Source organism: Melanostigma gelatinosum (assembly GCF_949748355.1).
Source record: "Melanostigma gelatinosum genome assembly, chromosome: 6".
In the NCBI taxonomy this organism is placed as follows: Eukaryota; Metazoa; Chordata; class Actinopteri; order Perciformes; family Zoarcidae; genus Melanostigma; species Melanostigma gelatinosum.
The window spans coordinates 16405462-16419415 of NC_136639.1; the positions used below are offsets into that span (position 1 = coordinate 16405462).

General features: G+C 41.5%; 1 protein-coding gene across 4 annotated transcripts in view; it reads left to right on the forward strand.

Annotated features, from left to right (window-relative positions):
- Window positions 1–13000, forward strand: part of coro1ca (coronin, actin binding protein, 1Ca) — a 32922-nt gene extending 19922 nt beyond the window's left edge. For all 4 annotated transcript variants that reach the window (XM_079269526.1, XM_079269527.1, XM_079269528.1 and 1 more), the window contains 9 exons: window positions 3513–3635; window positions 4738–4867; window positions 5030–5211; window positions 7749–7868; window positions 8215–8319; window positions 8400–8545; window positions 8798–8855; window positions 8984–9217; window positions 10248–13000. In XM_079269526.1, the coding sequence (XP_079125652.1) occupies window positions 3513–3635; window positions 4738–4867; window positions 5030–5211; window positions 7749–7868; window positions 8215–8319; window positions 8400–8545; window positions 8798–8855; window positions 8984–9217; window positions 10248–10367 (1218 nt within the window). In that variant the 3' untranslated portion in view covers window positions 10368–13000. The remainder of the gene's footprint in view (window positions 1–3512; window positions 3636–4737; window positions 4868–5029; window positions 5212–7748; window positions 7869–8214; window positions 8320–8399; window positions 8546–8797; window positions 8856–8983; window positions 9218–10247) is intronic.
- The last annotated feature ends 954 nt before the right edge of the window (window positions 13001–13954 follow it).

A 13954-nucleotide genomic window follows, 5' to 3' on the forward strand; every position in this document is an offset into this window, starting at 1 on the left:
TTCTTTACATTATTCAAATGGTCTCACAATGTGTTTTTTTTTTGGGTGTGCAGGGAGTGCAGTTCTCAACCTTTTTTTTGTAATTTGGTAAAAGAAAACTTGAGGACCATCTTCCTAATTAAATGAGAAGAAGCGTTGATGCTTTTTCTGGTGCAGGGTTGCCTCACAGATCGCTTTTTCTTTTCAAAAACCCGTCCTCCTCGTGTCACTGCATCCGAGGGAACGTGAGCGAGTTAAGAGTGTAAAACTGATGATGTGTCATGATTGACGGGTTGATACGTAAATTTAGCTGATCAATGAAATTCTATATTTTGATTTGACCTTTTTATCTGTGAATTCTGAAACACATTTAGATATAAAAACAACGAGCTTCATAAATTACCAAAATCATGATTTTTAATTCATCTAACCATTTGTCAGCGCCTCCTAAGCCCACTAGATGGCGCTCTGAGGCCCGCTGGAGGAGAACTGTACTGAACATGAACCACAGCACTCTGGATCTCTTAATGTTGTGGAGATATTGTAAAGAAACTACTGCAGAGTTATTAAAGTCATAACTTTGATCGCTGTGATTGCACGGGCCTTCAGTTCGCTCTTTGTCAGATTTGTTTGTGCTGTTCCTGTTGCTGCACCTGGTCATCAGTCTGTGTCCTTCTTGCTCTACATCCTCTTCCTACTGTCCTCAGGACATCATGTGCAGGAAAGGTCCAGTAAGCTCAGCTGTCGTATACATCTCTACGGCGTGAGATGAAATGAATATGCACACATATCACGTCTATCTCGTAACGCACATTTTTCTTGTTCTGTGATCAATGGAATGAAAATGAAGCAGAGCCAGCTGCAGAGGGGGAGGTCACCGGTCTCAACTGTAATGCTAACGTTATCTGATACCGGATGGTGGCTCATAGATCCCTATTGACAGCAGTGTCAAAGTCTGCTTTCTCTACACTCCGCTTCAGGGTAGATTTCAGGGTGTGTTCAACAGTCAGGGTGAGGTTTAGACACGATCTTGTGATTTACTCACACGCACACACAGTTCATTCTCACATACACTGGACTTTGATCACTTGGGAGGTGGCGCATGTGTCACGGCCCAACTCTCTGTCAGTCAGGTGACTGCATGGTTACAGGCCAAATATTTTCATATATTAGAGTCACTTATGTCCATGTTTAGGACTCTACTGACCCATGAAACTTACACATGTTTCACTGAATATGAACGAACCACTGCGATATGAATCGTGTTACTTGGTGATATCAGCCGAACCACTTTGGATGTGCACTGTAACAGCAGCAGGCTTGAAGTACCCTCTCATCCAGGCTGCTGTATCTGCTGCAGCAGAGGCAGGGACATGTCTAAGAGCAACATGACACTCGTATCCGGGACTGGACTGTTCCTCCCAGGCCCAGAACAGCATCCTCTGCTTGTCTCTGGGTTTGTGTTCCTCACTGGATACGTTACTTCATTTCCTGCTCTTTTGAAATTCTGAGCATATCGTAGTGCGCTGCAGACCGGGAGTTGCACTAAGAGGCTAAATGGCCATTATTGACTGCTTTCTATCTTCAGCTCTCTGACAGTTCTGTCCTGTTGAAAGCTTTAAGTCACATGTCATCATTTGGCTTCAAAAGCCATAATGTATAATTTAGAGTGAGCTCGCTCTCTTTGGAACTTTGAGACTCACACCAGTAGTTTAGCCTTTTGTGCACATGGGAGAAGGCTTTCAGCCAGACAACTTTCTACCTTGGGTTTAGGCAACAAACCCGCTAAGTTAGGTTACGCTAAAGATTGTGATTTGGGTTCAAATAAACCCTTTCTGGTAGAAAGCACTGAAGGCATACTCCTCCCGTGTGAGCCTTTTGTGTCCCGGTCTCACTGACTGAAGTGTGCACCGCTCTCTAGTTTACTGTGTCGCTGTTTGATAAATGGAATTAAATTTGTCTTGATGTGCAACTGCTGTTGAATACGGTGCTGCAGGTAGATGCTAGTTTACTCACTGGTGCTCACAAATCTGTTAGTTTGATGTCCACACCAGTTGGAGGAGGTAAGTTGTGTGGGAGACGACACGACTCAAAGGTACCTTTTTTAAAACGGTTTCAAAGAATTGCTCCAAGAGGCAACTAAAGAAACCCAAACATGATATGCAGATAACAGTGGATTAGTGTTAAAAATGCCATCTGGACAATCAATACACACTGTAATAACTCATGTCACAGACATGCCATTTTGCTGTGTGATCTCCAAATGTATTGGGAGTGTACCGCCAGTGTAAATCCCGGGAGCATACTCTGTGCATGCATGCTTGCCCCTGTCTGATGGCTGAGGCCTACTTTATTATTTGTCTTTCATGGTCTTAGGTTGTAGAAAGTCCTATTCACAAAAAGATGTTCTCTTTGTACAAAACATGAAAAAACATGTGACTCCAAACTTTTAACGTTTATGTACTCGTGAGGTGTACGTCTAGTTCTGGTTGTACCTCTTACTCTTTATTGAATATACAATTCATAGATTTAGTCGCGCTTCCCAAGCCATCATTTTTGAAATTCTCAATATAATGGCAGAATAGCTCTGGGCAGTGAATGGGTCTTTTTTTTTTATATTAGGGAAGCCATCGTGCTTTAAATAGGGTTGCAGCAGGACTCTTTCCACAGTAAGTGACTTCATCTCTTCAGCCCTGCGGCGGCGCTTGAATCCAGCACAGACTCTGGTGTGTCTCAGACGTCCACCACAGCAGGGGACTGTTAAGTCACCTCGCAGTGTAGAGAGAGCACCTGGGTCCGCTGGCTAGTATGGGTCGGAGGTCAAATCCAGCTCAGGATGTACAGTATAACTGAAGGTTGTCTGTGTGTACGTTTATTTGTGTGTTGGTGGGCATCTTGAAAACGTTTGTCAACAGTTAGTCTTATTGTGCCGTGTTGTGTAATCAAATCCAAAACTCATTTCCAGTATAAGGTGTTCTGTCTTCAAAAGCTTCAAACGGTGTAGGTCCATGAGGATGGTTATGATTTCTTTGAGTACACTGATGTCATCACTCTTTCAAAGTGACTTTCAAATCCTCAAATAAAATGTATTGTGTTAAATTCAATGGAAGGGTTTTTCAAACAGAGAAATGAATCGTACGTTAACAGACATGAAGTGTCTCCGTCAGTTCTGATTCTCGGCTCAGGCTGCGTCACTCACACATAATTTCATCTTCTCTGTGGAATGAATCTGATAAAGCGCCTTTTGCTAGATTGTGTGTGTGTGTGTGTGTGTGTGTGTGTGTGTGTGTGTGTGTGTGTGTGTGTGTGTGTGTGTGTGTGTGTGTGTGTGTGTGTGTGTGTGTGTGTGTGTGTGTGTGTGTGTGTGTGTGTGTGTGTGTGTGTGTTTAATTTTGCAGGTGGGATTTAGGATTATACTGTAATTGACCCGTTTCAAAACGTGCTCACTCCTCCGGCACGGACAATGTTCTCTGAGCAGGATCAGAGGAAAAGTAATCTCATTACTCTGTGTTGTTTACCTTTTGTCTTTACAGATGGGACGCATTGACAAATCCTACCCCACAGTGTGTGGTCACACAGGCCCGGTGTTAGACATCGACTGGTGTCCCCACAATGATCACGTCATCGCCAGCGGCTCCGAGGACTGCACAGTGATGGTAAGGTTTGCCACGCCCGCTCCACCTGAACCCAGACCTCTTAATTGGGGTAAATGCAACACGCGCACACATTATTGATCTGATAATTGTCGAGCGACTACGTGGTTTTATTGCAGAAGGCCAGGCTGTTGTAACTCAGGGATGGGTGCAGACCTCACCCTCTGGATTAGATTAGACTCAAATATGTGTTGCAGTAATCAGAGCTGGGGAATGATTTAGCTGTTTATTGAGCTGAGGTCACCGGCTTTTTTTGAGACTGCAGTTGTACTTTCCTCCACATATCCTTATTTGGGCAGTGAAGTGAGATCAGTGTGCTGCCTGTTTGTTTGCTGCTACTACTTCCTCACCTGAAAGTCCTGACTTCCTGTTAGACCCTCTCTGAGTCAAGGCCATATTTAGTTCATGTGTGCAGAAGTATGAGCCATGAAATGAACAGAGAAGCGGTCAATGGTTCCTCTTTTCATAGCATGTGGTAACTGCAGACTGACATGCACCATGATGTGGACGTGGCTACGTCAACCATAAATGTATATTTTTACAAAAAAAGAATGAATTTTAATCGTCTCATCACATAAAGTGCATAGTGCACAACTCACTGCATGTTAACCAGTTCTGCTGTTTAAAACGTGTGCACATACAGAGCCCTTTATATCAGCATGCTAAGAAAGGTGGTTGAATACATGGAGATGAATGCTACAGAGGTATTGCTTCATGTGTCAACAGTAAATCTCTAAGTTAATTAATTTATCATCAGGAACCCTGTTGGGTGATTGGTAAAGCAGACTGCATTCTTGTTTATCATTTTTAGTAGAAGGACCATGCTTGTTCTGTATTTTACTAAATTTGACTTTAAATCCCATCTGTCACTAAATCTGAATATGATGTTGGCAACTGGACTCTTAGTCACTGCTGCCCCCCTCAGGTTCCTTTTGGTAACTACATCTGTGTGGTGTCCCTTTGCACAGTAATATGATTGTTAGGGTGGGGTTGACTGATTCACAATAACATCTTTCAGAGTTTAGATACGGGGGTAAATATAAGAGTCCCTCCTGCTTCACTGTCTGTTGTGTTCCTGAACTCTGTCCCGTCTATGACCCCACAGGTCTGGCAGATTCCTGAGAATGGCCTTGTGACTTCAATGGCTGAGCCAGTGGTGGTGCTGGAGGGCCACTCAAAGCGCGTTGGCATCATCACATGGCACCCAACAGCACGCAACGTCCTTCTTAGTGCAGGTAAGAGCCATCTCTGTATCCCTAAATCTACAAAACAAGCTGAAGTTCTATTCAAACGGAAGTCTTTGCGTTGTAACATATCATCTTAGTGGCAATAGATATTGTGTTTGACTTGGATGTGCTGCTTTCCTGCTCACCTTTTTTATACCGCTCTGTCATCAGGATGCGACAACCAGATCGTCATCTGGAACGTGGGCACAGGAGAGGCTATGATCACCCTGGATGACATGCACCCCGATGTCATCTACAACGTGACCTGGAACCGCAACGGTAGCCTCATCTGCACCGCCTGCAAGGACAAGGCCATCCGTGTCATCGATCCCCGCAAGGAGATGATGATTGCTGTAAGAAGTTTTCAAAGGATTTATTTGTTGTGACATGTTCTCTTTGTTGTATTGTATATGAGAGGTTAATGTAAATCAAGGTGCAGTAAGATGGGGTTGCAACTAAGGAGTCGGACTGCTTCAGCTGGAAGGCCTGCGTTCAGCAACCTTGTTCCCTTAAGTGTGACACCAAACTATCACTATAGGGTTAAGATATTATATAGTATTAGGGTATTATATAGTATTAGGGTGTTGTATAGTATTAGCGTATTGTATAGTATTAGGGTATTATATAGTATTAGGGTGTTATATAGTATTAGGGTGTTGTATAGTATTAGGGTGTTATATAGTATTAGGGTATTATATAGTATTAGGGTATTGTATAGTATTAGGGTGTTGTATAGTATTAGTGTATTGTATAGTATTAGGGTATTATATAGTATTAGCGTATTGTATAGTATTAGGGTATTATATAGTATTAGGGTGTTATATAGTATTAGGGTGTTATATAGTATTAGGGTGTTGTATAGTATTAGGGTGTTATATAGTATTAGGGTGTTATATAGTATTAGGGTATTATATAGTATTAGGGTATTGTATAGTATTAGGGTGTTATATAGTATTAGGGTGTTGTATAGTATTAGGGTGTTATGTAGTATTAGGGTGTTGTGTAGTATTAGGGTGTTGTATAGTATTAGGGTGTTATGTAGTATTAGGGTGTTGTATAGTATTAGGGTGTTATATAGTATTAGGGTGTTATATAGTATTAGGGTATTATATAGTATTAGGGTATTATATAGTATTAGGGTGTTATATAGTATTAGGGTATTATATAGTATTAGGGTATTATATAGTATTAGGGTGTTATATAGTATTAGGGTGTTATATAGTATTAGGGTATTATATAGTATTAGGGTATTATATAGTATTAGGGTATTATATAGTATTAGGGTGTTATATAGTATTAGGGTATTATATAGTATTAGGGTATTATATAGTATTAGGGTATTGTATAGTATTAGGGTGTTATATAGTATTAGGGTGTTATATAGTATTAGGGTGTTGTATAGTATTAGGGTGTTATATAGCATTAGGGTGTTGTATAGTATTAGGGTGTTATATAGTATTAGGGTGTTGTATAGTATTAGGGTGTTATGTAGTATTAGGGTGTTGTATAGTATTAGGGTGTTATGTAGTATTAGGGTGTTGTATAGTATTAGGGTGTTGTGTAGTATTAGGGTGTTATGTAGTATTAGGGTGTTATGTAGTATTAGGGTGTTATGTAGTATTAGGGTGTTATGTAGTATTAGGGTGTTGTGTAGTATTAGGGTGTTATATAGTATTAGGGTGTTATATAGTATTAGGGTGTTGTATAGTATTAGGGTGTTGTATAGTATTAGGGTGTTGTATAGTATTAGGGTGTTGTATAGTATTAGGGTGTTATGTAGTATTAGGGTGTTGTATAGTATTAGGGTGTTATATAGTATTAGGGTGTTATGTAGTATTAGGGTGTTGTGTAGTATTAGGGTGTTGTGTAGTATTAGGGTGTTGTATAGTATTAGGGTGTTATATAGTATTAGGGTGTTATGTAGTATTAGGGTGTTATGTAGTATTAGGGTGTTGTATAGTATTAGGGTGTTATATAGTATTAGGGTGTTGTATAGTATTAGGGTGTTGTATAGTATTAGGGTGTTGTATAGTATTAGGGTGTTATGTAGTATTAGGGTGTTATGTAGTATTAGGGTGTTGTATAGTATTAGGGTGTTATATAGTATTAGGGTGTTATGTAGTATTAGGGTGTTGTGTAGTATTAGGGTGTTATATAGTATTAGGGTGTTATGTAGTATTAGGGTGTTGTATAGTATTAGGGTGTTGTATAGTATTAGGGTGTTATATAGTATTAGCGTATTATATCGTATTAGGGTATTGTATAGTATTAGGGTGTTATATAGTATTAGGGTGTTGTATAGTATTAGGGTGTTGTATAGTATTAGGGTGTTATGTAGTATTAGGGTGTTATGTAGTATTAGGGTGTTGTATAGTATTAGGGTGTTGTATAGTATTAGGGTGTTATATAGTATTAGGGTGTTGTATAGTATTAGGGTGTTGTATAGTATTAGGGTGTTATGTAGTATTAGGGTGTTGTATAGTATTAGGGTGTTGTATAGTATTAGGGTGTTATATAGTATTAGCGTATTATATCGTATTAGGGTGTTGTATAGTATTAGGGTGTTATGTAGTATTAGGGTGTTGTATAGTATTAGGGTGTTGTAAAGTATTAGGGTGTTATATAGTATTAGCGTATTATATCGTATTAGGGTATTGTATAGTATTAGGGTGTTATATAGTATTAGGGTATTATTTAGGTTTAGGTTCATTGCTGTACAGCAAACAAGTGAAAGCAATTAAGTTCAATCTGAATAAAAAGCTTTGTGTTGCCACTTGTCTAACAGTAGAGCTTACACTCAAACGCTAAAGTGGACATGATGATAAACTGCTCAGGAGATGGTGGCTTGAGCACACGCGAGTTACGCTGACCTGTAAACTACTCTTCACAGGAGAAGGAGAAGGCACACGAGGGCGCTCGACCCATGAGAGCCATTTTCATGTCTAACGGCAACGTCCTCACCACAGGATTCAGTCGCATGAGTGACAGGCAGCTCGCCCTCTGGAACCCGGTAAGCTGCTTCATGTGTGCTGACTGCTCTTCATCAGTTCAGTGATATTGGGCTCTACGTCTCAAACTGAAACGTAGGTCTTATAGTTGTCTTAAGGACTTGCAATACTGGATTTAACTGTTCAGAGAGCAGACTTTTAATTTAAGCCAACCATATAAATTAAATGGTACACAAGTTTTAAAAATAAACTCCACATTCACAACTTTTTAACAATGCAATCGGACACATTATTCTCAGCTAGTAAAAGTTTACTCTTTTTCTTTGAAGGCCATTTATTCTGCCCTACGTTTCTGTATTGTTAGTCTCTGCAACAGACCAAATGTATCATTTGTCGTGCTCTTCTCAGGATAACATGGAGGAGCCCATGACTGTTAATGAGATGGACACCAGCAACGGAGTGCTCTTGCCCTTCTATGACCCAGACACCAACGTCGTTTACCTCTGTGGGAAGGCGAGTTTCCTCTGTGAGCGCTCTATTGCTACGTTTCCACATCGCTGAATACAAAACTAAAAGACTTTATTTCTTCACAGGGGGACAGCAGCATCCGTTACTTTGAAATCACAGACGAGGCTCCGTATGTTCACTTCCTCAGCACCTTTGCCACCAAGGAGCCCCAGAGGGGCATGGGCTACATGCCCAAGAGGGGCCTTGATGTCAATAAGTGTGAAATTGCGAGGTAAGCTGTGATTGACGGCTAATAACTATCTCTTAACACCAGAATTAGTTTTGAGCTTTGTTTTTAGTCAACCAGATCTAATATGGAGTTTCTAACTCCACCACTAGGAGGCAGGACGTGATCATGACATAATCATTCAGCCCTCTCGGGCCGTCCACAGCGAACTGTACTAAAGCACTCTCCGGTGCTTTGTTGTTTTCTAATTCATTGAATTGCGGGTAATTGTTTTTAATTTAATTTATATGTTGCCAGGTTCTATAAACTGCATGAGAGGAAGTGTGAGCCTATCGTGATGACTGTACCGAGGAAGGTGAGTAAATGGCCGCTTTGTTACCAGACCCCTAATCCGCATGTTGAATCACCGGCAGACGAGCAGCACACTTGTAGTGTGCTGCTTTTTTAAGAGTTTTCCTCACAGCGTTTCTCTTTCCTCGTCAGTCGGACCTGTTCCAGGACGACTTGTACCCGGACACATCTGGACCCGACCATGCCCTGGAGGCTGAGGAGTGGTTTGATGGCAAGAATGGAGACCCGATCCTCATCTCCCTCAAGAACGGCTACGTCCAGGGCAAGAACCGTGAATTCAAGGTGGTCAAAAAGAACATTTTGGACACCAAGAACACAGAGAACTCGAGCCCTGCCAACAAGTCTGCCTCCCCGACTCCATCGATTGTGAGTATTTGCTTTTTCCATCGCAGGATTACATTAGATAGTCAATCTTCCACTCGGTAGAGCTGGGCAATATGAAACAACAGATTTTCTTCTGATATGGATCACACTATCAGAAGAGGAAGTTAACTGTGAACTGGATTAGAGCTGCAACTAAAAATGATTTGAATAGTCATAAGAATCTGCCAACTATTTTCAAAAATTATCGTTTGGTCTGTAAAATGTCCGAATACAATAAAAATACGAATTAAAGTTTTCCCCAAAGGCCAAGTTGACATCTTGATACAGTTTGTTTTGTCCAATCAACCAACAAAACTCAGAGATGTTCAGTTTACTGACAAAGAAAATAAGCAAAACCCTGATTACTGAGAAACTGGGACGAGGGAATGTTTGTTACTTCTGTTAAAAAGAAATCCTGAAATGATTAATTAATGTAATTGTTGCTGCTTTTTTTTTTTTTTTGGATTGATCGACTTATTGTTTCATCTCTAGACTGCATAAGAAGTCTGAGTCAACATTTGTGTTTTTACATACATTGTTGTGTGTGTGTATATACACACACACACACACACACACACACACACACACACACACACACACACACACACAATGTTAAGCGGACAAATTGTATGTGTTGGAAGCAGGGCAGATTGCTGGCTGTCTTCATGAGGTGGTTTGTAGCTCACTCTCTGACCCACAAACTGTTCCTGCTCTGGACGCCTACTGCTGGGCGTCCTGCCTCACCCACAACACAGCCACCCGCCTGGGACCCAGCCCATGCGTCTCAGCAGTTGTGCTCTGTAATCACAGCCCACTGGGCTCCAGCGCTAGCATATTATGTTAACCCTCAGAGTACCCGCCGTGCCACATGGCACCTACAGTCCAAGACTGTAGGTAGCGGCTTTCAGACAGGAAGTGTCTTGTGCACTGTTGTGACGTACCTTAGGTTTGTTATCGGTTCAAACGTGACTGTAGTTGTGCTAGAAATGACTACAAACACAACAAAAAAAAGTCTCTCTTGTATCTCCCACAGAAATCTGAGGCCAAGCTGGAGGAGATCTTGAAAGAAATCAAATCTCTCAAGGACCTGGTGAGCAGTCAGGAGAAGCGAATCATCAAACTTGAAGAGCAAATGTCCAAAATTGCCATTTAGGGACCCTTTACCCAACCCGCTACAATCCAGGACGTTCCATTGGCCGGGGGGTGGGCGGGATCAGTCACTGCCGATCTCAATGACAGTGTTTCGCCTGAAGCCTGCCTAGCAACAATCCCTAGCAACATTCCAGTTGAACTTTTTCTTAGCCAGCCCCCGACCCTCAGTTTAACACAGGTGGAATGAGGACGTGTGGCAAATTTAGTACAAAATGCTCTTTGCTTTTCGGTGACAAAGGACTCTATTCCTTTTATTGTGTGGCAGTCTTTTTTTTATTTTATTTTGTCTTGTATAAAAAGGGTTTTATGTATTCCTTTGCATTTTAGAAATATGACCAAGAAAATTCCAGTATCAATAGTCGGCATTTGTTTGCCGTTGCATTCCCAAATATTTTTTAAGTAGGTCTGTCTTTCATGTTACTATACCCCAAAATTATGTTGCCAAATTTGACATTTTGTTTACACCTCATCAGTATTTCTTTCTCTCTCTTCGTGGGATGAGTCAAAATGCCAACGGGGGGACACCCGGCGCAGTGGACTGGTTGTGCAAGGACGTCATCAATGATTAACTATGAAACTAAAATAATTTGAATAAGATTAATGGTTGTACTAGGAAGATCTCAAACTCTGTAATGAGGCGTAAACGGGACCCATTTAGCTGCCACAGTCCACACCCAGACATTACACATAAATGCCCGTTCTCGCTGTCTGTGTTCTCGCTGCACAACTTAACTCCTGCTTTTTGCCATTTCTTCTCGTTCCTGTTGCTTCCCGTCGTTCTGACTGTGGACAGTAGTCCACGTAAACAAGCATTCCTCTCCGTCTCGCTTCATTAACAACACGCACTGTGTGCTTATTGGAGAAAGTGACAAACGCATTCCACGAATCTCATTGGCAGTTTCTGGTGTCGGCGGGGGGGATACTTCTATAAAGTTCTTCTTTCTGTGAACACTCTGCTGAAGTGACACAGTCACACTGGGTGATTGTTATTGTGACATCTATGTCCTGCCCATGAGAAACACCTGCTTTTGTTTCTGTGAGAGGTTTTTTCACCGACCTCGGTGTCTCGTCACGTGTCTTGGGATTATGTTTCTGTCGCTGTTCCTTCGCACTATATGCCATCTCAGATCTGCATCTTCTGTACAAACCAAACTCGACATGAAATGACTCATCAATCACATAACGTGACTATTTAAAACCTTCTGGTGATAAAACTGGAGATTGCTACAGAAACTGTTCATGGTGGAACTTAAAGGCCTAGATTGTGTGTGAATATGTGCCTCGTGTCTTTGGTCTTTTGGGTACCTGTCACTGTGGATATTCCTGCTTTGTTTGTTGGCGCGGGGGGGGGGGGGGGGGGTTATGAAATGGACTCACGGTAGAATGTCCAAGACTGGCCTCTAACCTGGATGAATTGAATAGTTGGGTATTGCTTCACTGTTAATTTTAGCCTGTTTCTTGTTCCAGCTGTGCTTATCTCCCTCTTAGCGCTTCCACTTAAAAAAAAAAAAAAATGTTTAATGGTTTATTTCTCAGAAGCTCCTGTTCAGTTCAGTTATCACAAAATCAAGCAACTATTGAATTGTCCAGCCTGAGCAGACAGCTATGATAACGGCTCCTCTTGATGTTTTTAGATTTGATTACAGAGACGGGTAAAGGTTCAGTCTGTTGTTTGCCTTCAATAATTGTTACCACTGTAAAGACCTGAAAGTGCCATCGAGGTAACCATGCAAGTGTTCGTCGGGGACGGTTGTGAGAGTAGGTTTGTGTCGTAAATGGAAGAGTTGATCGGTGCCTGGATTCAAAACCACTTTGAGGTGCAATACTTGGTTAAAAAGAGAACTCTGTTCAAAGGACTCTGCTCCTCAAGTACTGTCGGCTGTTTGTGGATGACATCATGAAGTCCTGCCAGTCCATCCCACAATACACCAGGCAGCATTACTGCTCGAGGTTTGTTAGTAAGCAATGTGCCCACGGACATTTTGACACTTTCCACCTCGGTACGGGTATTCACAACATCTCGAAAAATGATGTCAAACCGGGAAGCTGTCTGCAGCCTTTTAAGTCATCGTGGCTTTGAGATGCAACTTGAGCAGCGAGTCAAAGAATATTAGCAACAGGAAGTTACAGCAGGGCGATGGAAATGTGTGTACTGCTCTATCTGCCACTGGGGATTCTTTATAGCAGTGGTGGCACGAGAGCAAAGGTTTGAGGAGTAGTGAATAGCGATCCAAAGGGACTCTGTAGGTTGGAGAAATGTGCAGTTGAAAGATAGATGTATGTTTGTTCTTTAGGTCTAGGAAAACCGAGTGAAAGCTGTGTAAATAACATGACCATAAAGTTTCTTCTTTTTTTTGTTTCGTGGTTGTGCTGAAGAGGGTATTTGTGTGGGAGGTGTGTTTTAAATGTTTCTCTTAGTCTGTGTTCCCTGCACCTTGCCATAATGCATCTTGAGAAAAGCAGAGCCTCTGTTAATGTCGGCGGTCGCACCGATATCAAGAAAGAAAATCAGACCAAAATGAACCAGAATGAAGCCTCATGTTGGAGGTCTGCTCAGCATTTTTGTTCATTATTCTTGCTTCAAGCATCAAACATTGATTATAAGAAAAAAATAATAAAGACTTTTTAAAATGGCCTCGCTGTATCTTTTGCATTCGGAAGGAAGACGGTACTGGAAATAAAGCCTCGGCCTCTCAAGGCTAGGGCTGGTGTGGTGTTGGACGATATATGTTCTTGTCAACAAACCCCATGAAAAGACCAAAGTCAACAAGGAGTCCATGTCTCAGTAATTTACAACTTTCTCAGCCTGTCCGATGTGTTCCTCTGAAGACTTACACCTTTAAAAATGGGTTGCAAATATTTACAGTGCAATTGTTGTTTCCCTAAACAGCGGGGCTCTGTAGTTTTGAAGAATCATAACTCCGACAGGAGGACATTTGTTTTAGACTATTATTAGCTGCAGACCGTCCGTGCGCCAGTGAGTTTACGGCAGCAGGACTGTGTGTGTGTGTGTGTGTGTGTGTGTGTGTGTGTGTGTGTGTGTGTGTGTGTGTGTGTGTGTGTGTGTGTGTGTGTGTGTGTGTGTGTGTGTGTGTGTGTGTGTGTGTGTGTGTGTGTGTGTGTGTGTGTGTGTGTGTGTGTGTGTGTGTGTGTGTGTGTGTGTGTGTGTGTGTGTGTGTGTGTGTGTGTCAAAATGATCTACACGTCCCATTTTAATTGTAAGGAGGAGGGAAGTATAGTATTTTCTAGTAGAACAGAGGAATAAGTGACATCAGGCTTTGGCTATACATAAAACACTGTGTCTGTAGCATCAATTCATGATTCATTTTGGTATTTTGATTTGGTGAAATATTACCAGCCCAATAACTTTAAAGGTCTCTGTTACAGCAAAAATTAGAAACCGAACATTTGTAAGTCACAAAGATAAACACGCAGAAATATGAAGAATCCCTCTATCACGGTTCTGTGCTTCCCTTCTTCACTAAATCTCATGCTGATCAGGTATAATAGCAACAGCTCACACCATCAGCAGCCTGAAATAGACGCCCTGTATATTTAGAGTTAACCAGAGATAAGTGCTGCTAAAAG